Consider the following 26,082-nt stretch of genomic DNA (forward strand, 5'->3'; position numbering starts at 1 on the left):
AATGCTGGCATGGCCCAGGGGCGTGACGAGGGCAAGGAGTAGGAGCTGTGTCCTGACTTCACACAGGACGGGTTTCTCTGGCTGCTGCTGGAGAGCAGACCAGGGGCAAGGAGGCCTGTTAGGAAGCTGTTTAGGCAATCTAGGCAGGAAGCGGCAGTGGCTCGGCCCAGATGGCAGTGGGGCTGGTGTGCAGTGTTCGGACCTGGAACTATCCACAAGGTGAAGCTGATGGGACTGGATGCCAGGGTCCACGGGTGGGAGGAAGAGGGGGTCAACGGAGGCTCCAGAGGCCATTTACTGAGCAGAGGGAGGCCGTGGGAGAAGCAGCCTGGGAGTGGGCCCCGAGTGTGTTTTGGGGCCTATCCAGGTCAAGGGATGATTAAGCATCCAGGGGGAGCCAGCCAAGAGGCACCAGCTGGACAGAGGACCTCGGGGCTGTGTCGTGGTACTAGAGCCACAGGCTGGATGAGACCACCAAGGGAGTGTGGGTGGCAGTGCTCCCGGCGCACCCAGAGCCCTAGCAGAGCCATTCACAGGCCAGCCTCAGCCCCCTGGAGCTGCCTGGGGCTCACGCCCCCTTCCTGAGCCTGGGATTCCAGATCGCTATTTTGGGGCCACCAGCCCAGAGGCATCTCCCGGCCAACAGGCCAGACCTGCACCCCAGGCTCACTCTGGGGAAGGAGTGAGAATGAACAGGGATTCAAAGCACAGGTTCAGGACCCAGACCAACCACCCGCCTCCCCATGTGGTCTCGGGCAAGTATCCAAGCTCTCTGGACCTCAGCTTCCTCATCTGTGCAGTGGGGATAATGCAATAACCACCTCGACCTCTAAGGGGTGTCGTGAGGACGACACAGGCTAAATGCTACAGAGCTTTGCAAAACCCTAGGTGGTCACTGAACTCTGGCGGTTACCAGGGCATTGTCACCCACTTGGCCTCCCTCCCTCCCCAGTCCTGGGGCTCTTCCTTCCCAGTGTCCAGCCTTTCTTGCCAGTCCTGGCTGGGACCCTCACCGTCTCCCTCTCGGACGGTCTACCAGGGGCCCGGCCCCCACCTCAGCCCCGGCCCCTCAGGCTCAGGCCTGTCCTCACAGCCACCAGAGGGCGCTCTCTGAACGTGGCCGGGTTTGCCCCAGAACTTCAAGGGCAAACTCTTAGCAGGCGGGAGAGCCCCCTCCTCACATGGAGGGACCCCAGCCCAACCCACTCCCACTCCTCCCCAGGCGGATGCCCCCAGGCCCACGTCCACCCACACACACTCACCCCGGCTCGGTTCATTCTACACACGTGCAGTGCTGCACACCCATGTGCACACACACAGTCTGCCCGGGCGTGGAATCGGCCTCTGGGCCTGGAGGACAATGGCACAGCAAGTGGCTCGCCGGGGCCCCCAGGTGCCCAAGGCCTCAGGCTTCCTTGGAGTCGCTTCCGTGCCTGCCCGGTGCCAAGTTGGCAGTTGGGGCACAAGACTGACTCCTTCCCCCAGCACCCGAGGGGGGCTTCAGAGAGAACAGCGGGTCCCGCAGGGCTGGAGGCCGGGCAGGAGATGACAGGCCGAATGCCCCGCAGCTGCCCTGAAGCCTAAAGCCACCAGCCTGGCCCCGTCTGGGCGGCGGGAGAAGAGCCGGCACCATCGCAGGAGCCTGTGCGGGCCTCTGCGGCCCGGAAGCCACCAAGGGGAGAGCCCAGACTTGCCTGTGGACCCAGGGTCAGTGGAGCAGGGGAGGGGTCCGGGTCCAGGCGGTGTGACACCCAGGATTAACTGCCGCCCATGCAGGCTCTGGGGGGGGCTGGGCCCCCGGGGGCTCAGGAAGCTGACTCTCCCTGAACACAGGGGGAGGGCTGGAAAGGTGGCTCTGTCAGCTGGCAGCTCTCAGCGGAGTTTTTGGAGGTCCCCACCCCTCCTCGCTGAGCCCCAAACCAACTGCCAACGCAAGGGGTCCCCAGTCCAGGGCCGGAGCTTCCCAAAACCCCCCAAGGCACGGGGACCGGGGCGGGGAAGGCTCCAGGCCTGGCCTCCACCCAAACTCCCTTCCTGACCCGACAGTGGACAGGCGTGTGGCACTGCCAGAGGGGACGCCGGGCCCCCAGGGCCCGGGGTCTTCCACGTGACGCTCACCCCGTTCTGGCTGTTGCAGTGCCGGGTGCTGATGATGGCCCCTGCCTCCTCGATCATCTTCAGGATGGTTCCTCCGTGGACATTGCCGGCCACATTGGCATCATCTGGCCGCATGATCCTGTGGGGGAGGGGAGAAGCAGCAGGGTGAGCCTCGGGAAGGACATCGCTAGTGAACAGCAGCAACCCCGGGGAGGGGCAGAAGGTCCTCCAAAGGGCCGGACGGCTCCCAGAGAAGGAAAAAGAACTTCCCGCGTGTTTGCTCAGGGTGGGTGCTGATCTGACAGCCAGACAAGAGGCTGCAGGGTCGTGTTTCCACGTGTCTCCACCTTCCTGCCCTAGGGCCGCAGGCACCCGGCCTGGCGGGTACCAGGAAGGGCGGGTGGCGGGGACTTTCTGCAAAGGCCGTGAGCGTGGCAGCATGGCGACCCGGCTGTGGGTCGCCCAGCGCACCTGTCCCTCCTGGTTTCCAGGACTGCCAACGACCAGCAGAGCTGAATGAACACAAAGACACAGGCTCCGACCCCTTAGAAAATGGACAAATTCCCAGGACCACCACCTCCATCAGGAGTCCCAGGGGAGCTGGCCTCGTGCGGCCACAGATGTTCTGAGAACTGGAAACAAGTTGCAGCATCCAGACCCATCAGCAGGTGAATGCCCGCTCACCACCTGCCCCTGGGCTCTGAGAGAGCACCAGAGGGGCCCGATTCCCTGGGATTGAGAGCTGGGAGCTCCCCAAGGTCAGGAAGGACCGAAATGTCACCCCATTTCCTTGCCGTGGGCAGTGGGGAAGCGCCGTGAAATCCCCGGAGTCCCAACAGGCCAGCCTCGTGCTCCTACCTTGGGCAACCCCAGAGAGGCTGGCACTTTCCCAGACTCCAGTCTGGCTGATGAAATCTGCCTGCACCAGCCTCAGGCCCAGAGACGGGTACCAGGCAATGAGCGAGTGTGCGGTTCCTAGGTGCCCAGCATCCCTGGGCCCACCCAGCCTGTTCCAACCCACTGGCTAGCGTGGCCCCCGAGGCCAGACCCCCCACTCTGGGCCACGGAGCTCCACTGCCCTCTGGGTCTGGCTCCTTTCAGGCAGACTCAGAGATCGTTCCCGGCTCCCACTCTTACTAGCTGGGTGACCTGAGCAAAGCTGCCAAAACCCTCACTTCTCCGCTTCCTTGTCTGTAAAAGAGGAATAACAGCACCGCATTTGACAGTGGGGAAGACTGACTCACTCGAGACAATGCAGATAACAAGCTCCGTGGCTGTGCCGGCACACGGTCAAACATAAACGTTCACCAGCACTTCTCCCCTCTTCTCTGAGTGTCAGCCAACTGACCGCAGGAAGGCTGGAGGCTCCAAGAAAGAGCCGTAGCTGCCATTATCTGGAGCAGATGAGCACCGACACCCTGGGGTGACTGACAGCTGTCTGTACCTGTCGTCCATCCCCAAATGTCACCCCTTCATCCTGGGGTGCGGGCATTCGGGCCCCCTGCTTCTCGCCTGCATCACTGGCTCAGGGGCAGCCACGACGGTCACCAAACAGTGACCAGGGGAACCCCCAGAGCACAGGAAAGAAGCGTCACTTGGCTTCTCAAATTTTCATTTTAAAAGATTTTTAAATCAACTCAAAATAGATTAAAAACTTGAACACAAGACCCGAAGCCATAAAACTCCTAGGAGAAAACATAGGCCTTAGCGATGATTTTTTTAGGTTTGACACCAAAAACAAAGGCAATAGAAGCAAAAATAAACAAGTGAGACTACATCAAACTAAAAAGCTTCTGCACAGCAAAGGAAGCCATCAGCAAAATGAAAAGAAAACCTGCGGGATGGGAGAAAACATTAATATCCAGAATACATAAAGAACTCATACAACTCATACAATAGCAAAACAAACAAACAAACAATCCAATTAAAAAATGGGCAGAGGACCTGAATGGACATTTTTCCAAACAGGCACATGAAAAGATACTCAACATCATTAACCATCAGGGAAATGCAAATCAAAACCACAATGAGGGGACTTCCCTGGTGGTCCAGGGGTTAAGACTCCTCGCTTCCAAAGCAGGGCGAGTGGGTTTGATCCCTGGCCAGGCAACTCAGATTCCATACGCCGCGTGGTGCGGCCAAAAAAAAAAAACATTAAAAAAATAATACCAACACAATGAGATCTCACCTCACACCTGTTAGAATGGCTATTATCAAAAAGACAAGAAACAAGTGGCGGCAAGGATGTGGAGAAAAGGGAACCCTTGGGCACTGCTGATGGGAGTGTAAACTGGTGCAGCCACTGTGGAAAACAGCCTGGAGGTTCCTCAAAAAATTAAGACTAGAACTATCACATGATCCAGCAATCTCACTTCTGGGTATTAATCTGAAGGAAATGAACTTACTCTCTCAAAGAGATATCTGCAGCCCCACGTTCACTGTAGCATTATTTACAGTAGCCAAGACATGAAACAACCTAAGTGTCCACTGATGGATGAATGGATGAAGCAGACATGGTGTGTGTGTGTGTGTGTGTGTGTGTGTGTGTGTGTGTAATTCAGCCATAAAAAAGAAGGAAATCCTGCCATTTGCAACAACATGGATAGACCTTGAAGGCAATTAAGCTCCATTAGATAATAAGTCAGACAGAAGGAAACAAAAGCTACTTCATTATACTCATACGTGGAACCTAAAAAGCTCAAACTCATAGATGCAGAGAACTGACTGCTGGTTGCCAGAGGCCGGAGGGGTTCCGGGGGGATGGGTTAAAACAGGTGAAGGGAGTCAAAAGGTACAAACTTCTAGTTATAAAATAACTCATGGGGATGTAATGTACAGCACGGTGACTAAAGTTAACAACACCATGTCATATATTTGAAAGTTAACGAGAGAGTAGATCTCAAAAGTTCTCATCACAAGAAAAAGAAATTATAGCGATGTGAGATGATGGGTGTTAACTGAATTTACCGTGGTGATCATTTCACCACAAACACGTATGCCAAGTCACCATGTTGTACAGTTTTATATGTCAATCATATATCCATAAAACTGAAAAAATAAAATAATTAAAAACATTTTTAAAAATTTAAGTTTAAAAAATTCGAGCTTATACCACAGTTGTGGTTTTTTTTAAGCTTGAGTTAAGAGGTAGCCAATTCAAATAACAAAACTGCTGTATCAGACTCTTTCCTTTGTATTTGTTTTCAACTTAGTAAAGACCAGACGGTGCATCTCTACATGCGGGAACCGGTGCCTGGTGGATGCCGAGGTGGGGTAAGGGTTGGATGGGGGTTCCAGACAGGTGAGGACCGAAAGGTTTTGACACCAGGAATACCAGAGCCTGCCTCTGGCGGAGCCTGGTTCCTTTCTGTGGGTTTGCCTTTCCCGGTCTGTAAAGTGGGGCTGCCCACGCCAGGCTGGGGCAGAGGGATGCAGGGCCAGGGGGAGAAGTGCAGACAGAGGGCCCCAGGGTGCAGGAGGAAGTGCTTGCATCCGGCAGGGCCCTGAGGAGGAAGGGACTGATAAGGAGGTGGCCTCTGAAACAGGAGAACAGGGGATGGCACCTGAGCCACCCTGCCACACTGGGGGTCCCTGGGGACCCCACGCCATCAACATCCCACTGCCCCCGGGGTCCCTGGGCACTGAGGAGTAAATGCCAGGCGCTCCAGACTGCATACTCTCCAGCCCCCTCCCGTCCTGGTCACCCTGGGTCCTGCCCCAAGGACCGTCCTAACCCCCCAGGCCGGCTGGCCACCCAGGCAGGCAGTGCAGACACAAACCTTCCCCGAGGACCTGACCCTGACTCGGCTCTGCAGTTCCTGCAGACACAGGGGGGCCAGAACCCAGCTCACTCACCCCTTTCCTGTGGCCCCAAATCAAGACTCCTTCCCCGTGGCCTCACCCTGGTTCCTTCCTGGCCTCCATCCGCATGCTGAACTGTGATCCCACACCTGCCCTCCCTCCCTCCAAAGGGCTCAGGAGCTGCTGGGCAGGGTCCTCCTCAACCCACCTTCCCCAGAGCTCCCCCCACGCGTGTCGCCTCCAGGCAGGACTGGGAGGAAGGAGGGCTGCCAGGAGAACACGCGGCCCCTCTGTGGAGCTTCCGGTTTCCCACTTTTAGTAAAGAAACGGGTATGAAAAGTGCTTCACTATTAAACAAGACGACAGCCCAGCAGACGAAGCACGATGCCACACGGCACTGCCCACGGGTGTCTGAGCAGGGACGCAACAGGGTGGTACTGGGCTTGCACGCTGGCCGGCTGCAGCCGTGAAGACGTCCGAGTCCAGGATGTCGAAGCTCTGGGTTTTCAAGAGAAGCTGGCAATCCAGAGTCTAACGTGACATCTCCTGATATTTGACTGGCCACGCCCGACTGAAATGTTTCAACCCCATGCAGGGCAGCTCGGGGGGCGGTGGGGCGGGGGGCAGAGCAGGTGGTGGGCCTGACCCAGTCCTGGGGGGGAGACTCTGTGTGACCCATTCTCCCTCCCACTTCTCTCGGCCCCTCTGCCCATGCCAACCTGCGACTCCCTCGCTCCTTGGACCCCAGAAACTTCAGAGGAAAGTGGAAGGTCAGCCCAGGAAGCCCTGCCGGCTCCCCACCCCTCACGTCCTCTCGGCCGGCCGGTGGCACAGACACCGCCTCTGGTGAGCAGGCCCACACCCCGCGCATCCTCTTCACCATCCTCCACTCCCCCCGCCCTCCCAGCAGTGGCGTCTTAATGTCACCATGTCACCCACTGCCCCTCCCCTTCTACTCCAGCTGCTCCTGTCCCAGAGCACAGGATGAGATGGCCAGGGCTGGGCCCATGGCTAACCGTAGTAGACACCACCCGGACTCTGCTCCCCTCCGGAGCAGACACAAAGCTGATGACAGGAGCGTGAAGGAAGCTGCAAAGACCCGGGTCAAGGAGTCACTCCCAGAAGGGGCAGCCACTCACCTGGAAGCCGGGGAAAACTTCGCAGAGGATGTGACACCTGGGCCAAGTCCCAGAGGGGGAGCAGGGCTGAGCCAGGGACAGGGGCAGGGGATGTTCCAAGAAGAGGGCGCTTCTCAGGGGAAGGCCCCAGCGCTGGGAGAGCTCGGTGGGTCCAGAAACATATGACAACCCCCCAACGCTGGCCAGCAGCCTGTGGGGAGATGGGGGTGAAGAGGGGAGCGGGACGATGGAGCCAGGAGCTTGTCACAAGGGCCTGGGGCTGGCTGGGGACAGCGTCTGGACTTGTCCTGGGGGACGGGGCGGCTTCGGGGAGACCAAGGCAGGGCTGGTATGTGGAGAGTCACTTGGGGACCAGGGGTGGGGGGGCTCCTTCGTCTGCCTCTTGCCTCCCAGCCCTAACCCACCGCCTACCCCACTGCCCAAGAGTCCCTCTTCTTAAGCAGGAGTGCACTCCCCTGCTCAGACCCTCCAGGGCCCCTCCTATGGAATAAAGATTCAACATCCAACTCCCAGGACTTCCCCCGGTGATCCAGTGACTCCTGCGCTTCCACCGCAGGGGGAGTGGGTTTGATCCCTGGTCGGGGAACTAAGATCCTGCATGCCGTGCGTGCGGGGTGGCCAGAAAACAAAAGATTCAACTTCCTAGTGAGGCGTTCGAAGCCCTCAGGGATCTGGAACTTTCCTCGCCTGATCTCCCACTGTCCTGCAGGGCTCCAAGCTGCACCTGCCCAGACCAGCGCTGCTGGCCAGGCACACCCAGACCTTCCCACCGCCCTGCCTGTGCCCACCTGTCCCGAGGGGCTCATCGATGAACGGGGAGCATGAGTGGATACAACCTCCTGGAGGGCAACCTGGTGTTATCGTTATCCGTCCCAACTCCAGATGCATAGGCTGCTCTAAACCAGCCATTCCACTGAGAGGAATTCACCCTACAGATGTTTGCACACATGATTAAACCAAGTGTGTTCAAGGTTACTCACTGCAAAGCTGTTTATCATGCAAAGACTGGCCGTGTCCTAAATGTCCACCAATAAGGGACTCAGATTAACTTATATCCACACAACACAAGAGTGCACAGCCCCAAGCAAGAGGGAGGAACAGTCTAGGAGAAGCACCGTTAGATGAAAAAAGGCAAAGTGCAGAATGATGGGAACCAGGTGACTACACCTGCAGGCCCCGTGTAGACCATCCCTGGAGGGAGGCCAGGGAAACCGGAAGCTTTCGTTGCCCTTGAGAGGGGAACTAGAGCCTGGAGTCAGGGTGGTGCTCCAAGGACAAAGAAGAAGATAAACTCAAAGGGCCAATATTGCCGGAACAAAGAGTTACAGGACTCCCATCACTCTGTCACAATGGGACCACTGCCATGTCCCAGAGCCCTCCCAAGCACATGCCCTGTCCCTTTCCCATCCCATATAAGGAAAGACATTTGCCCAGTTTTTCTCCCGCTCAGCACGCTGAAAGTATACATACTCTGCTCAGTTAGAAGATGACTCGCAGGTTCCCTGGCTATAAAAACAGACAAGCAACCCATGCTCATTGTCGACTTTCCCTGGCTACCAGGAAGTCGGCCAGCTGTTCTTGCAGCAACGCTTCTCTTCAATAAACTCTGTCTTCCTTACATTCTGCCTCATGTCTGGAAATTATTTTCCAACCTGCGCTCAGATCATGACACGTAAATCAATGGGACCTGCCATGTCCCAGAGCCCTCCCAAGCACATGCCCTGTCCCTTTCCCATCCCATATAAGGAAAGACATTTGCTCAGTTTTTCTCCCGCTCAGCATGCTGAAAGTATACATACTCTGCCCAGTTAGCAGATGACTCGCAGGTTCCCTGGCTATAAAAACAGACAAGCAGCCCATGCTCATTGTCGACTTTCCCTGGCTACCAGGAAGTCGGCCAGCTGTTCTTGCAGCAACGCTTCTCTTTAATAAACTGTCTTCCCTACATTCTGCCTTGTGTCTGGAAATTCTTTTCCAACCCACGCTCAGACCACAACATTGTGGTGACCCGTACGGGGATATCTCTTGGGGGATCTCTTTCTCCACCTCCTCTCCTCATTCCTTGGGACTCTCTGGGAATAGGGCAAGTTGCCGGGGAAGCAACAGAGGACTCTGGCCAGGGCCACACCCTGGTGTGTTCCGAAGGCTCCACGCTCACTTCGCCCCAGTAACTGCCGCCCAGAGCGGGTGAGAGTCCCTCTGTCTTCCTCCTGACTGCAGACTAGGCCGATTGGCATCGTGCGGGCACGGGTCAGGCATTTAAAAGCCATTAGGGCCCCTGCCGCTTGAAGACTCCCGTGAAAGCATAAGGGGGTCACGGAACGGACCAGGCTGTTAGAGCGTCCGTCCCCAGCAAGACAACTTCCGTGCACCGTGAGGCGCGTATTGGTTCAAGCAGAACACCACGCCCCCTCCCCTTGGCCACCGCCTTCCTGGCAGGGCTACGAGGCCGATTCCTCAGCCTGTCTTCTCTGTTACACTTTCACCTTTTTCTCCGTCCGGATTGATTTACAGGAGCCTAGGCGTTGCCTCTGAGCCATCCCCAGAGTGCCTTTCACATTTCAGGGCATCACCAAGCCGGGGGTCACCCGGTGGGTCCCGGGAATCTCTCTCGCTTTTCTTTTTTTCCCTGCCCGAGTCACAAGGTGCCTTAGTCACACGCTCAGGGGTCACCTCTCACGGTCAGACGCAATTGTTGAGACGGTCGACCCATTTTGTGCCTTAGTCGCACGGAGAGATCACTGGGACAAAGGGGACACCTTTCTGTCAGCCGGTGACTCTCAGTACCCCCATTCTATGGCACATAGGCTAAGAATGGGTTCTGGTATGTCTCGGGAGCCTCCCTCAGACTCACCCCGCGGTTGTATCCTCAGGAACTGGAAAATTTTGACCCTGAGAATCTCAAAAAGAAGAGGCTCGTTTTCTTTTGTAACACGGCTTGGCCCCAGTATAAACTGGGGGGACCGAGAACAGTGGCCTCCTAATGGCACACTAAATTATAACACGATCCTCCAACTTGATCTCTTTTGCAGGAAACAAGGAAAGGACTCAGAGGTTCCTTACATCCAGAGCTTTATGGCCCTTAGTCAGAATCTGGAGCTGAGGGACTCATGCCACCATGTGTCTTTCTGTTGCCACCTTATCCCCCCGACCCCCTCTGCCTCCCTCTCCATCAGATCTCCTAGGCGACCCTCTACTCGACCTTTCCTGTCCCCCACCACATCAACCCCCTTTGCTTCAGCCCCTGCCCCCGCCTCAACCCACAGCTCCCAACAGCCACCCCCTTATGAGGGCGAAAGCCCCCTCTTCCCTCCCCACACAAGGTCGAGCACTGCCCAACGCCAGGAAACAGATTCTGATATGCTTCCCTTGAGGGGAGTAGCAAATGGAGACATGAGCACTATTGGAGTCCATGTTCCCTTTCCCATGTCGGACATTTCCCAAATTCAAAACAAGTTAGGTTCCTTCAGTCCGGATCCCACCACTTTTACTAAGGAATTTCAGGCCCTCACCATAGCCTTTGACCTGACCCGGCAAGACATTCATGTAGTCCTGACCACTTGTTGTACTCATGAAGAGAAAAACAGGATATGGGCATCAGCCCAAGCTTGGGCAGACGAGGCACAGCTCTGTTTCCAAAACCCAGATGGTTGGGGACCCATTTGGGGCTGGCTAAATGACTCTCTGTAACTACACCCTCAATTTTAATCAGACTAGCCTGGAGTGGGATCCCTGGTCCTAGGAAAATAAATATGAGGTACATGAAGGTAATTTCACTTTGTGTTGGGGAAATTCAAGGAAAACTGTGACTAAGAAATATATTAATGAAGGACCATATCCCCATGAACAGCTCGGCCCTCGGAACTAAATATGCGGGGATCGGTGTGACCACCCGACACTTACTTAGTTTAACCTCCCGGCAGGATTCTCCTCCAAATATAACATAATTCAGCTAATATTCAGAAAGTTGCTATGCCAATCCGCCCGTCACACTCATCATCAGTCAGAGCCCGGATTCTCCCCTTTATGTATAGATGATTATTTCCTCGGAGTTTGGCCTTCCCAATATAATTCTAGGCCATGGGACCCCAGTCTATTTCCAGAGGAAAACTCCCAAAAGGTCAGAGCCTGGCTCTGGGGACCCACAGCAGGGGTATCCTTGAGGGGCACCAGATTTTCATTTCTATGTGGTAACGGGGTCTATCTGGATCTTCCCTCACTTTGGAGGGGCTCCTGCACAATTACTGTTGTGGTCCCAGAGGCGACCATTATGACTACAAAGGATTTAGCTTCCTCAGGAGGCATTCCCAGCCTTGGATCCTTCCTCGAAGAGGCCTTAAGACCTGTCCTGGAGAGACAAAAATGAACCGCTGCTTGGTGGGGACGGGCTTATGATAACCCAGTTCTTGATCAGCCTTAAATAATACGTAGCATCTTTAGAGGGCTCTTCTGGTTTGCAGGCATACCCCTCTTAGAGAGGAGCGTTCTCCATCTCACCATCATGGTCCAGGAATCTTGGAAGGCTACAGTAGCAGCCATTGAGGAACAGCAGTCAGCCCCAGGCTCTCTGGCTGAGGGGGTTTTACAAAATAGGAGGGTCCTTAGTGTTATAACAGCTGAGGCGGCGTCCTTAGAGGGCTCTTCTGGTTTGCAGGCGTACCCCTTAGAGCGGAGCGTTCTCCCTCTCACCATCACGGTCCAGGAACCTTGGAAGGCTACAGTAGCAGCCACTGAGGAACAGCAGTCAGCCCCAGGCTCTCTGGCCGAGGGGGTTTTACAAAATCGGAGGGCCCTTAGTGTAATAACAGCTGAGGCGGGGGTGTCTGTGCCCTGCTAAACGAGACAGGCTGCTTCTGCGTTAATACCTCCGGCCAGGCTGAAGAAGACCTTCAGAGTCTAAAGAAAAACATCAAATTAATCGAAGATTTCAAAGAGAGCAGGACAGGCCCCAGCTGGCTTTCCAGCCTCCTCTCCTCTACGGGGATCCAGATATGGACGTGGCTACTGCCCTGCTGGGACCATTAATCCTGATAGCCTTTGTTTTGTTGTTCGGCCCCTGCATTATTAACACATTATCTCAATTCATCTCCCGACAGGTTCAAAAGATTCAGTTCCAGATGGTGCTACAACAAGAGTACAAGCCAGTTGGCACACAGAATACACTGGAACAAGCTGCCTAATCATTGTGCAGGATCTCATCTCCCTCCGTAAATATACCCTGATAGAGAGTGGGCATTGGGACCCAGGGCCCCACAATGCCCCTGTCCAGCAGGAAGTAGCCAGAGAGATTGTCACCCCCTTCTCCTTACAAAAAGGGTGCCTGAGAAGGAGCTAGGCAGGTAGGTAGACGTGAGCAGGGTATCCAATAGGGCCAAAGAATTGGCCCTGTAAATAAAGACAAGGGGGAATGTAGTGTGCTCCAAGGACAAAGAAGATAAACTCAAAGGGCCAATATTGCCGGAACAAAGAGTTACAGGACTCCCATCACTCTGTCACAATGGGACCACTGCCATGTCCCAGAGCCCTCCCAAGCACATGCCCTGTCCCTTTCCCATCCCATATAAGGAAAGACATTTGCCCAGTTTTTCTCCCGCTCAGCACGCTGAAAGTATACATACTCTGCTCAGTTAGAAGATGACTCGCAGGTTCCCTGGCTATAAAAACAGACAAGCAACCCATGCTCATTGTCGACTTTCCCTGGCTACCAGGAAGTCGGCCAGCTGTTCTTGCAGCAACGCTTCTCTTCAATAAACTCTGTCTTCCTTACATTCTGCCTCATGTCTGGAAATTATTTTCCAACCTGCGCTCAGATCATGACACGTAAATATCTCAGCATTCCCTCGGAAAGATAAAGACTCCGCTTGAAAACAGAACCACAGGAATTCCCTGGCAGTCCAGTGGTTAGGAGTCAGTGCTCTCACTGCCGGGGGCCCCGGGTTTGATCCCTGGTCAGGGAACTAAGATCCCACAAGCCAGGTGGTGTGGCCAAAAAATAAAAATAAAAACAGAATCACAAAACAATTATCCCACCTAAACTATGAACTCCCTAATATAACTTCTTTCTAATTGGCTTTATTCAACAATTCGTGAATCGGGCAGCATCCCATCTAGCAAGCAGAAAGGAGCTCCTCTTTTTCTTTTTTTTAAAACTAACATTTTTTTTAAAAAAATAAATAAATTTATTTATTTGTTTTTGGCTGCTTTGGGTCTTCGTTGCTGTGTACAGCTTTCTCTAGTTGTGGTGAGCGGGGCCTATACTTTGCTGCGGTGCATGGGCTTCTCATTGCGGTGGCTTCTCTTGTTGCAGAGCACGAGCTCTAGGCGTGCGGGCTTCAGAAGTTGTGGCATGCAGGCTCAGTAGTTGTGGCTCACGGGCTCTAGAGCACAGGCTCAGTAGTTGTGGTGCGTGGGTTTAGTTGCTCCATGGAACGTGGGATCTTCCCAGACCAGGGCTCGAACCTGTGTCCCCTGCATTGGCAGGCGGATTCTTAACCACTGAGCCACCAGAGAAGCCCAGGAGCTCCTCTTAGTATCATTAAATATCAAGTAAGCGTTCAAGTTTCCTCAGCTACATCCTAAATGTTTTGAAATCTGCAATTGTGAACTGTTTTCATAACTGCCCAAAGCTGGAAAGAACTCAAATGTTCACTGTCTGATAAAGAGATAATGAAGACTACTAGGCAACAACAGCAAGAATCACCGACACACACACACACACACACACACACACACACACACACACACACACACACACGTGAAACTCACAAGCACTGTGCTGAGTCTATGACTCCATTGATGAGAAATTCTAGAAAAGGCAAAACTAGTGATAGGAAGCATACCTTACCTGTTTGCCAGGGGCCAGAGCTGGGAGGAAACCAAGTGCAAAGGGGCAGGAAGGCACTTTTTTTTTTAAGAAATGGAATTAATTTATCACTTATTTATTTAATTATTTTTGGCTGTGTTGGGTCTTGGTTGCTGCGCGCGGGCTTTCTCTAGTTGCCGCGAGCGGGGGCTACTCTTCAGTGTGGTGCGTGGGCTTCTCATTGCAGTGGCTTCTCTTGTTGTGGAGCATGGGCTCTAGGCTCTCAGGCTGCAGTAATGTGGCATGCGGGCTCAGTTGTTGTGGCTCTAGGGCTCTAGAGTGCAGGCTCGGTAGTTGTGGCACATGGGCTTATTTGCTCCACGATATGTGGGATCTTCCCGGACCAGGGATCAAACCTGCATTGGCAGGCGGATTCTTAACCACTGTGCCCCCAGGGAAGTCCCCAGGAAGGCACTTTATGAGGTGATGGAAAAGTTCTATGTCACAACTGTGATCATTACACAGGTGTACACATTTGTCAAAAGTGAACCGTACATTAAAAATAGGTACATTTTATGGAACATACAGTATACCTCAGTAAAGGTTGTTTTTAAAAAAGCATAACTACAATATAATTACCTCATGTTCAAAAAAAAGCGGGGGCGGGGGGCTTCCCTGGTGGCGCAGTGGTTGAGAGTCCGCCTGCCGATGCAGGGGACACGGGTTTGTGCCCCGGTCCGGGAGGATCCCACATGCCGCAGAGCGACTGGGCCCGTGAGCCATGGCCGCTGGGACTGCACATCCGGAGCCTGTGCTCCGCAACGGGAGAGGCCACAGCAGTGAGAGGCCCGCGTACCGCAAAAAAAACAAACAAAAAACAAACAAAATTGAAAATGGGGGGAATTATCTGGCGGTCCAGTGGTTAGGACTTCTCCCTTCCACTGCACGGGGCCTGGGTTCGATACCTAGAACCTGGTCGGGGAACTAGTGAGGCAGGAGATAGATGGGCTCCAGGCTAGGCATTTACAACTGGCCTCCTGTTTACTTTTCTTGGGGCAGGAAAAAGGTGGGCTTCAGGCTGGACGCTTACAACTAGCCTTCTGTTTGCATTTCCTGAGACAGGAGATAGGTGGGCTCCAGGTTAGATATTTATGACCAGCCTCCTGTCTGCCCTTCAAGATAGAAATAACAAGAGGAACAGGGTAAATAGCTGGACTTTGTCTCCTTTGGACACTTTACGATAACAGTCACGGCAGGAACAGAGAGGGGCTAAACCTTGCCTGAGTAAAAGATCAAGAGGTCTTATATTTCCCATCCTTGGGGCAAGGGAGACATTGCACCTGTGCAGAAAGGCTCCTTGGGGGTCAAAAATCACCCAGAATAGGTGATGCCAAGGCCCCCCTTAGGCCTCTGGGCCGGAATCCATCTTGGAAAAAAGTTGTGCACACAGGCTGGGAAGGGTTCTAGGGAAGGTCAGGTGTGGAAAAAGAAACCAGATAATTGGCCAAAGGTAAACAAAGACCCGGAAGAACTGCCCCATATAAATGACTTAACCCCGCTTCACTGTTCCTCCTCATTGGGGGGGACGCCCACACCCTTTCTCTCCGGGTGTGCATCTCTGCCCTGCTTCTGTCTTAACTAAACAGTTTCTCTGTGAGCTCTCCCACGTGTTGTGCTGTGTCTCTAATGATAAACTCTGTACCTGATTTTACACTTTTTGCCTCCTTGAGAAATGCATTTTTCAGTGGTGGTAAGAGCCAGGGGAACTTTGCTTCTAGACTCTAGCCCCTGGTGAACTAGCGGCTAGGATTCCTGGTTTTCATCCAGGCTGCCCAGGTTCAATTCCTGGGAGGGTACTAAGATCTCGCTTCAAGCCACCACTCACTGCTGCTGCCTCTCCGAGATCACTAGGGTCCCGCAGGCCTTGTGGCAGGGCCAAAAAAACCACCAGAAATTCCTTAGTATCCCTAACTGTCAAAAGACTATTCACGTTTCCCCAAGTATCTCATAAATCTTTTAAAATCTGCATTTTGGGGACTTCCCTGGTGGCTCAGTGGATGGGACTCCGCACTCCCATTGCGGGCGACCCGGGTTCAATCCGTGGTCAGGGAACTAGATCCCACATGCATGCCGCAACTGAGAGTTCACATGCCACAACTGAGGAGCCCGCCTTCCACAACTAAGACCCAGTGCAACCAAATAAATAAATAATTTTCTTTTTTTAAAATCTGCATGTTGTTGACTTTTCTACTGAAGCATAATTTGCATGCAGAAAATCAGTATTTATAATAAGCTTCCTCAGTTATTCAGATGTAGGTAGCCCGCAGGCAGGGTAACCATATAATTTACCCTCCTCCTCAAGATACCTCCGAGAGTGAAAGAAAGTGGACCGGGAAGCACAGGGCATAGTCACCCCAGGCTGGGCCCCATCCAGAGAAGCGCCACCTACTGGAGGAAGCAACTCCTGGCCTGACTGAAACCAGGGAGCTGGGAAGCAGTGGTGCCAAGGCGAGGGCGATGCCAGGCTGCCTGGCCCACTGACGGGGAGGCTGGATGGTGGGTGAGCACAGCCTGGCCCACCACAGGCTCCCTGGGCTGCAAAGACTGCATCTTCACCCACAGCTCCTGCATCCCCGCAGGAAGGGAGCCAGCACTGTGCGTCGCGTTATGGAATGTCCCAGAATACTAACTCCGAGTGCGGTTTCTGTAACTCAGATTCTATGTTTTCACTGACTTCCCTGTAAACCCAAAGACAAAGCCCCAAAGAGAAAAAATTCCAAACGGGCATACCTCGAAGATAAAGCAAATCACATGACTATTCTGGCTTCCCAGTGCATATAAAAGTTATGTTTACACTATCAAATGTGTAATAATTTTAAAAACACTTTATTTTATACCTATGACACGAGGACTATAGCCAATATTTTCTAATAACTATAAATGGAGTATAACCTTTAAAAATTGTGAATCACTATATTGTACACCTGTAACTTATGTAATACTGTACAGCAACAATAAGTCAATAAAAACATTTTTTTAGTTAAAAAATCTTTATCGCCAAAACATGCTAACCATCACCTGACAACACAAAGTTGCCACAAACCTTCAATTTGTTAAAAAAAAAAAAAAAAAAAACAGCGATATATTCAAAGTGCAATAAAGTGAGACGCAATAAAACGAGGGTGTGCTTGTACAAAAATTCAAGTCCATTCCACCAATCTTTATTGGCACATCTACCAGATGCCAGGCACTTTGCTGGGCATTCATGGTACAGCAGTGAACAAAGCAATCCCTGAGCTGAAGACACTTCCTAGCGGATTTACACCTACAAGCAGGGCAAGCAAAAGGAAACTCTGCAGACCTCACACATCTCCCTACAAAGGACTCCAGGGCATCTGCCCCGGGCCACGTACCTTCCAAGGTCCCCCTCCATTAGCTCTGTTGTTGGGAGAGCTGCCTACAGTCCCCAGAAAGCTTCTAAGCTTCCCTTAGGAAACCCTGCCCCTCAGAGGCCTACCAGGAATTCTGGTTTTTAAATTCCTCTACTTATTGGACTGTCCCATAAGGTAGCCACCAGCCACAGGAGGCCAGCCCGTATGCATTTAAATAAATTTAAATGAATGCAATTAAAAATTCAGTTCCTCCATGTCTGACTGCATTTCAGGCACTCATTGGCCACTTGCGGCTAGTGCCTAGCATACTGGACAGCGCAGACGCGGAGCATCTCCATCGCTGCAGAAAGTTCTAGTGGACGTTGTACTCTCCACCAACCTGGTATGGGACATGTCCTTCAATTTCACTGTGACCAACACCCAGGGGCTCCTACTAGGGGCCCACACTGATGCCATGATCCAGCCTCACAACCGGATGTGAAAGTGAGGCTAAGCAATGGAAAAGCACAACAATGGAACACGGGACAGGGAACAACCCACCAGCTGCCTTCGCTCCCTTGCCTGTCAGGGTCCGAGGCCACCCTAAGCCAAGTCTTTACCCTCTGAGAGCCTCATTTCCCCCCATTGGTAAAACAACAGAGTTGGGCTGGGGACTCCTAGGGGTCATTCTGATTCTGACATTCTAGAACTCTGAGTCCAACAAGGAAAAAAGCAATTTGCTAACAAAATGTGAACTAACATCATTCAGAATAAACCAAAAGAAAAATGCTCTTCTGAGACTTTAAATGCTGTCCCAGAGCCTGCATCTGTAGGGCTCGATAAAAAGAAGGAGGGACATGGGAATTCCCCGCAGCCCAGCAGTGAGGACTCCACGCTTCCACTGCAGGGGGCACAGGAGGGTACAGCACACCGCAGTGGTCTGGCTGTCCAAAGTTTGGGCTCTCAGGGGTAAACGCCCCCCTCTGTTTTCAACTACCCAGCACTGTGCCAAAGGTTTTAATCCTCACAGCCACCATGAAACAGGCACTGTTATTATCTCCGATTCACAGACAAGAGTACTGAGGCCTAAAGCCCACACCTGCAGGAGGCAGAGCTGGGATTCAAACCTAGGCCCTTGGCTTCCTAAGCCTGGGTCCCACTTTTCAGACAAAAAGAGCTTCCGTTTACTTACAAGGTGCCAGCCATTCTGCCAGGCTCTAGATACACTTTCTTTAGCACTCAGAACAGCCCAGGATAAAACGGGTCACAGAAAGTTAGGCAGCTTCCAAGGGGCAGAGGCCACATTCACACCCAGGCCTGGGACTGGAGAGCTGGCTCTGACCACTGCCCTCCCCAGACTTTAGGGCCCCTAGCCCTTCAACACCTCCTTCTGACCGAGAGCATGGGACCCTCTTAATCGTCTAGGATGGCAGTGGGTGTGGCATCCTCTCCCTGCTAGACTGTGAACCTGCTAAGCTGGGGACTGAATTTTCCATGTCCGTGTCCCTCCCTCAGGGCACTTCACCCCTTGGAGGCGTCCAGTGAAGCTTGTTAAATTCATGGGCTGGGTTGCCCTAGGCCAGGAGGCTCCTCTTACAACATGGGGTGTCAGCTCAGATGTCCTTAAAGGGCTCCCCACCCTGCTACATCCACTCCAGTGTCCTGGGGTTTCTCAGGGCCAAGTCGCTGTGACCACGGGCCTCAGCACAACCCCTCCAACTCCCCTGGGCAGTTGTGTTGGCCACCTGAGGCTCACCTCAGCCAGGTATCCTGCCCACATGTCCCCAGTCAGAGACAATATGCCATTGTGAATATACGAGCGGCAGCCCAGCAAGCGAGCACCGTGGGTAAGAAGTGTGTGCATACATGTGGAAGTGCCCAGGCTATCCAAACGCCTATTAACTATGTTAGAGGCTGGTTTTTAAAAAGGTAATATGTATAGACGGGCTATTCATCATCCCGATGAAGTAAATAAAAGCCCAGCCTTCCACGAGTAGATTGAAATCAGTATGTTCTTTTGTGGGGAATGCAGTGGAAAGAAAGTGGGTCTGGAGGCAGAAGACCCATCAGGAGCTGTGCTTCCCCGCCCCCAGCCCTGGGCTCTTGTGGCCGGATGACCTTACAGAGGCAATGGGTCTCCCGGGACCTCAGTTTCCTCTTCCCTGGCAAGAGTGGTGGGCTCCCTGCCATCCTCCCTCCCAGGGGTGCTGGGCAAACCAAGCGAGATGAGAGATGTTACGAGCCCTTAACAAATCACGAACTGCAAGGTCACCCGGCCAATATGAGGCAGAGACCGACCCAAGCACCTGATTCCAGGCCCGTCTGTCTCCCGATATCAGTTACTTCTATTATTTTTGCCCTCGGAACCTGGAGTGGGTGGCACCAGGATGGCCACACAGCCAATAACAAATCAATGGCGCAAGGCTCCCCCAAAGATTTCTTCTCCCTAGAAAAGTCAAAACTGACCTTGAGGTCAGGAAAGGACTTTGACTCAGTCAGAAGTGGGGGTGGGTTCAGGGCACCCCATGATCCAGCACTGTCTGCCGAGCCTTTGCCTATTCCAAGGAGATGTCACCATCCACAGGAAACTAACCTGGCTTGGACCCAAGGTCAGTGTGACGCCTGGTCTCCAAATCTGAGGCACTGGGCCCCAAACAGGAAGGCGGGGTCACTGTCAACAGTGCATCAAGCAGCACAGGCCCTGTTGCAGGCCCCAGCGCCTGTTCAGCCTTGCCAGACTCCTCGCTCTTCCTTAGCTCAGGCTCCAATGCCACCATGCCTGCTTCCGTTCTTTCCGAGGGAATGGAAAGTAACCTTGAGGCTGCCCTCCCGCATCTGTCGGAAATGAGCCGGCTCGTGATCTCCGGCGTCCTCGGGGCCCTCTATATACCGGTGCCGGTGGCGGAAGGCAGGGATGGTCCCCTGACAAGAACAACCCCTTGCCCCCTTTGTGTGAGATGCTTCCGGGCTCAATGGACCATCCTCTGTTCTTAGCCGTGAACTGTTAGAGGGGAAAGGTATTTACCGTTCTTCCTGTTTTCAGCCGCCTCCCGCCCAAAACCGTGGCAGGGCACTGAAGGGACCGCATATGTGCAGCCCCCGCCCACTCGGGCGCCCACCGATGGGCTCAATCGGCTCCGGCCGCCGCCCAGCGAGCGGGTTACCTGCGCCGCACATGTCGGGGGATCCGGTTGGCTTTGAACCACCGCCCGGATAACGACCCCGAATTAGGGGGCTCACTGGGACCTGGGCTGGGGCTCCGGGGCGCTCGGGCAACGGGCGGGGCGGGACGTGGTGGGGCTGCGCTCCGACCCCCGCTCGGGGAAGGGCGCCGCGCCGCTTCCTCGCGCAAACGGCCTGCGTGACCTCGGCGCCGCCCCGCAGATGCGCCGGAGGCCGGCGCGCGCGGGGAAGCAGCCGGATCTGCGGCAGCCGAGGCGCATCCCGGCCGCGGAGGGATGGCGGGCGGGGTCCGGAGGCGACCGGCCCGGCGGGGGCGGCGACTGGGGAAGGGAAGGCGCGGAGCCGGTGGGGGTCGGCCAGGCCCGGGCGGCGACTCTGAGTCCTGGCCGCCCGCCCTCCGCGCGCCCCTCTTACCGGCAGATCTGGATGGCGGACGGGGTCTCGGCGGCGGGGCCCGACATGGTGGCGGCGGCGGCGGCGGGAGCCTGAGGGAGCGCGCAGGTGTCTGGCAGGCCCGGCGCTGAATGAATTAGCCCGGGCGGTGCCGTGGAGGGGGAGGGGAGAGGCGGAGCCATTGCGCCTGGGAGGCGGGGCCTGTGCGCCGGCGGCGAATCGAACACAGCCTCCTGCGAAGCCCCGCCCTTCGCACCCGCCCTCGTCCCGCCCCCGAGCCAGCGCCGGCTCCCCAGGCGTCCGGTTCTGGCGGCGGCGGCGGCGGGGCCGCGGTGGGGCGCCGCTTCCAGAAGGTTCGGCGGCGGTTGGGCGGAGCCGGCGCGGGGCTGGGCGACCTCGAGGGTCAGCCTCGCCCCGCGTGGCGCGTGTTTGCATGCGGCCTTCCCCCTGCCCGCGCCTGGCAGTTGGGGAGGCCGCGACCGGTACTCGCCTTCTCAGATCAGCCCTGAGAGGAAATTGGGGGCGGTTTCCCGTAAAGGAGCATTCATGACCGAGCTGGGAGGCACGTGGGTGCACAAAACGGGGAGCCAGGAACCAAAAGGCCTCAGCGAGTGTCTCTTGCTGCAGGAACACGCAGCTGCTGGAGAGAAGCCAGGACCTCCGTCTACACCACCCGCTGTACACCACCTCTGGGTTGTTCCAAAAAGACTTCCTGAGAGTGCTGAGCGTTTGCTTGGGGGTGCGTGTCCTGCAGTGAGGAGCTGTAAAGATGCTGCTCTGTTCCATTGCACGCCCTGTGCCCAGCAGTGGAGTCCAGGCCAAGTCGGTGTCACAAAATCCACCCAGAAAAGAGGGGAAACGTGATCACATCTATGTGCTGTAATTTTTTTAAATTATTTACTTATTTATTTGGGGGCTGAGTTGGGTTTTCCTTGCTGCGCGCAGGCGTTCTCCAGTTGCAGCAAGCGGGAACTACTCTTCGTTGCGGTGCACGGGCTTCTCATTAAGGTGGCTTCTCTTTGTTGTGGAGCACGGGCTCTAGGCATGGGGGCTTCAGTAGTTGTGGCACGTGGGCTCAGTAGTTGTGGCGCACGGGCTTAGTTGCTCTGTGGCATATGGGATCTTCCCGGAGCAGGGCTGGAGCCCGTGTCCCCTACGTTGGCAGGGGGATTCTTAACCAGTGCGCCACCAGGGAAGCCCCAATGTGCTGTAATTTCGGAGGAGCCATTACTCCGTATGAGACTTGACTTTCTCCCAATTTTTTACAATCTACATAAGTTGCTTCTGTAGTCAGATTTTTAAAAATCAAAACCCATGGAACTCAAGCTCGCCCATTTATACTGAACTAAATAACTCATCCTGGTTACTCCTGCATTACCAGACCAGCAAGGCGGCCCACCACACATCTCTAAGTCCCAGGAACAGAGGGAGCTGACCGGATCATGTCTATCATTTCAAGATTATTATACTAAAAGTTTCGTTTTCTAGTGTGCAAGCATCTAGGGTCACCAAGCCTATTTAACCACCACGTCTTCGCAGTATGGGTCCTGAAATGGATGGATTTCTTATGATGGGACCCAGGAGCAACAGCCAGCTTTGGAGCCTTAGGCAAGGCGAATTCCTTATCTGTTAAATGGGTGTAATAATACTCACCTTCCAGACCTTTAGGAAGATTAAATGAGATAATGAAAGTAAGGGGCCCAGCACACGAATAAGTTAGGGCCTCTCTTCCTCTCTGTGGTCACGTTCCCTGCTCATTCTTTCTCTCTAAACAACCCTTCCCAGACAGTGCAATGGAACGAGGATTTACTGAGGTCCTGCCCTACTTGTATAGGTGGGCATATCACCAGGAGAGTTGGAGACATTCTGTTCTTTTCTCTTTCTAATATTTATTTATTTATTTATTTGGCTGCACCGGGTCTTAATTGTGGCACTCAGAATCCTCGTTGCAGCGTGTGGGAACTTTAGTTGCGGCATGTGGGATCTTTTAGTTGCAGCATGTGGGATCTTTTAGTTGTGGCATGCGGGATCTAGTTCCCTGCATTGGGAGCGTGGAGTCTTAACCACTGGACCACCAGGGAAGTCCCCATTCTGTTCTTCAGAAAGCTCAAAATCTGATTGGGGGACAAATCCAGGACACAAAAAACCTGGCTCTGACCACCTGCTGGACTAAATTCCTAGACTGAGTGGTTCCGGATTAAATAGTCAGGTCCCAGGACTTCCCTGGTGGCGCAGAGGTTGAGAATCCACCTGCCAATGCAGGGACATGGGTTCGATCCCTGGTCCGGGAAGATCCCACATGCCACGGAGCAACTAAGCCCATGCGATACAACTACTGAGCCTGCACTCTAGAGCCCGCGAGCCACAACTACTGAGCCTGCGTGCCACAACTACTGAAGCCCGCGCGCCTAGAGCCCATGCTCCACAACAAGAGAAGCCACCACAATGAGAAGCCCGCGCACCACAACGAAGAGTAGCCCCTACTCGCCACAACTAGAGAAAACCCGCGCGCAGCAACGAAGACCAAACGCAGCCAAAGATAAATAAATAAATAAATAAATAAATAAAAATAAATTACTAACACATTGTTTTAAAAAAAGTGCAAACTTCCAAATTGCCCCCAACCAAGATAGTAAATCAAAACAATGTAGATTCCTAGAGTGGCAAGAATTAATGCCACACTTAAAAGACCTAAAGGATGCATTTGCAGCTTCATTTACTTGACCAGTCTCGTTCCTGAGAAACCGGATGGATCCCAGAGGACCCAGTTGAGTAGCTGCCCCAATTCCAGATAAGGTATCTTTTAGTTTACTAGTTTTAGTTTACTAGTTTACTGTTTGGTGGTAAAATACACATAAAATTTAGCATCTCAACAATTTTTATGGGTGCAGTTTAGAGGTATTAAGTACATTCACAGTACTGTGCAACCATGACCACCATTCCATCTCCAGAACTCATCTTATCCTGCAAAACGGACACTCTGTACCCAGCTGAATGCTAACTTCCCATTCCCACCCCTGCCCAGCTCAGCCCCCAGCTGCCCCCATACTCAGAAGTGGCCTCTTTGCTTAAGTATATATATATATATTTTTTTTTTCTTTTTTTTTCTTTTTTTGCCTCACCATGGGATCTTAGTTCCCCGACCAGAGATTGAACCCCATGCGCTCGGCCGTGAAAGTGGCGAGTCCCAACCACTGGACCGCCAGGGAGTTTCCACTCAAGCAGATTGACCCTCCATCAGGTGAAAGGTATGAGGCTATTGACTCAAACACAGGGAATCAGAACCCCTGGAGGTGGGACTCAGAAATCTGCATTTAACAAGCTTTCCAGGTGGTGCAAAAAAATTGCCGTGAATGATGTCAATGTTTGTGTGAGTCTATACCTTGTAATATTTAGCCTGAAACGGGTGGAGGAAGCAAATGGAAGGCATTTGTCTTGTTATTGTCATTGAAGGAGACCCAGAGCCCATTCTGGGTAGAGGTGGATTTACCATGAGGCTGATGAGGCTTAAGCTTGGATCGCCCACAAGCAAGGACAGGTAGTAGAATGTTCTAGGAGGGCGTTCCCTCGCAGTCCAGTGGTTAGGACTCTGTGCTTTCACTGCCGAGGGTCCAGGATTAAAAAAAAAAAAAAATTCTAGGAGCAGGGGGAGGCCAGGATTGTCACCAGGAAGCATATTTATGGAAGCATGTTGGTAAATTGCTTAAGGAGAAACCAAAAGGGATGGGACATCAACCTGCAGGCACCACTAGTTTGAAGTGACTCATTTTTTCCTTCTGAATATTCACTTCCATCCTAAATCTATACTCATAATTTTACATATTTTCTTACAGAGGGCCTCAAAATGTAGTCCCCATAAAACCTGAATCTGTCTCTGATTTCTGAGGTCCAGAATGGTTCTTTGTTCTTTAAGAACTCTGTCCTGTGTTCCCCGAGGTTTTTAATTCACCGAGCACCAAGACAGGCGGCTCTCGGGCCCTCCCTCCAAACAGAACCAGCGGCAGGCACATGTTCAGCTGGAAATCTCCTTCCTTAGCCCCCAGGCCAGGGAACCCCTCGCTCACAAAGCGTGGTCGTGGGACCAGCCACCAGCCCTTGCTCCCTACTGCCCCCCAATGGCCCTTTGGTGACAAGACACCACGTGTGCACCTAGGGTGTGCCCTCTAGCGCCCTTCTCATGCTCCTGAAACCATTCAGAGTTTTATTACAGCTGCTTTAAATGGCTGGGGCTTTTGCCAGGGCCTCTCAAACCCCAGAGTGAAACCAGTTCCTCACTGGGAACCCTCAGTGGGTGGCTGCCTTCTCCTCAACATCGAGTGCCCGAGCAGCTCTCTGCAGCATGGCCACCTGGCTGCACAGGGACGCACATGCGCACGCAGGCACCCAGCACCCCAGAGATGCACCCACACGGGGAAGGGGCCAGGCAAAAAGTAAAACCAAGGGAAATAACACCATTGGGTGGGTTAGTTCTCTGGACCAGCTATAGCAAGCTGGTGTGTGTGTGTGTGTGTGTGTGTGTGTGTGTGTGTGTGTGTGTTAAATAACCAATTATTGCTTTAACAATCTCTTGTCACTTTATTTTTAATTTTTTGGCTGTGCCACGCGGCATGTGAGATCTTCGTTCCCCAACCAGGGATCGAACCGGCGCCCCCTGCATTGGAACCACAGAGCCTTAACCACTGGACCACCAGAGAAGTCCCACCCTGGTGTGTTTTTAAAAAGTAAATATGGGGGACTTCCCTGGTGGCTCAGTGTTTAAGAATCTGCCTGCTAATGCAGGGGACACGGGTTCGAGCCCCGTTCCGGAAAGATCCCACGTGCCATGGAGCAGCTAAGCCCATGTGCCACAACTACTGAGCCTGCGCTCTGGAGCCCACGAGCCACAGCTGCTGAGCCCGTGTGCAACAACTACTGAAGCCAGCACGCCTAGAGCCTGTGCTCCACAACAAGAGAAGCCACTGCAGTGAGAAGCCCGCACACCGCAACGAAGAGTTAGCCCACACTCGTTGCAACTAGAGAAGGCCCGTGCACAGCAACGAAGACCCAACGCAACCAAAAATTAATTTAAAAAAATTTTTTTAATTAAAAAAAAATATTAGGGCTTCTCTGGTGGCGCAGTGGTTGAGAGTCCGCCTGCCAGTGCAGGGGCTACGGGTTCGTGCCCCGGTCCGGGAAGATCCCACATGCCGCGGAGCAGCTGGGCCCGTGAGCCATGACCACTGAGCCTGCGCGTCCGGAGCCTGTGCTCCACAATGGGAGAGGCCACAACAGTGAGAGGCCCGCGTACCGCAAAAAA

General features: G+C 53.6%; 1 protein-coding gene across 2 annotated transcripts in view; it reads right to left on the reverse strand.

Annotated features, from left to right (window-relative positions):
- Window positions 1-20,984, reverse strand: part of ACOT7 (acyl-CoA thioesterase 7) — an 89,580-nt gene extending 68,596 nt beyond the window's left edge. Inside the window, exons 1-2 of one of the 2 annotated variants that reach the window (XM_007453287.1) lie at window positions 20,808-20,984; window positions 2,119-2,236 (exon numbers count right to left, since the gene is read on the reverse strand). In XM_007453287.1, the coding sequence (XP_007453349.1) occupies window positions 2,119-2,236; window positions 20,808-20,968 (279 nt within the window). In that variant the 5' untranslated portion in view covers window positions 20,969-20,984. The remainder of the gene's footprint in view (window positions 1-2,118; window positions 2,237-20,807) is intronic. The other variant, XM_007453288.1, reaches the window with a different exon arrangement.
- Window positions 20,985-26,082: the final 5,098 nt, after the last annotated feature.

This window comes from Lipotes vexillifer, unplaced genomic scaffold (assembly GCF_000442215.2).
Source record: "Lipotes vexillifer unplaced genomic scaffold, Lipotes_vexillifer_v1.1 scaffold575, whole genome shotgun sequence".
NCBI lineage: Eukaryota > Metazoa > Chordata > Mammalia > Artiodactyla > Lipotidae > Lipotes > Lipotes vexillifer.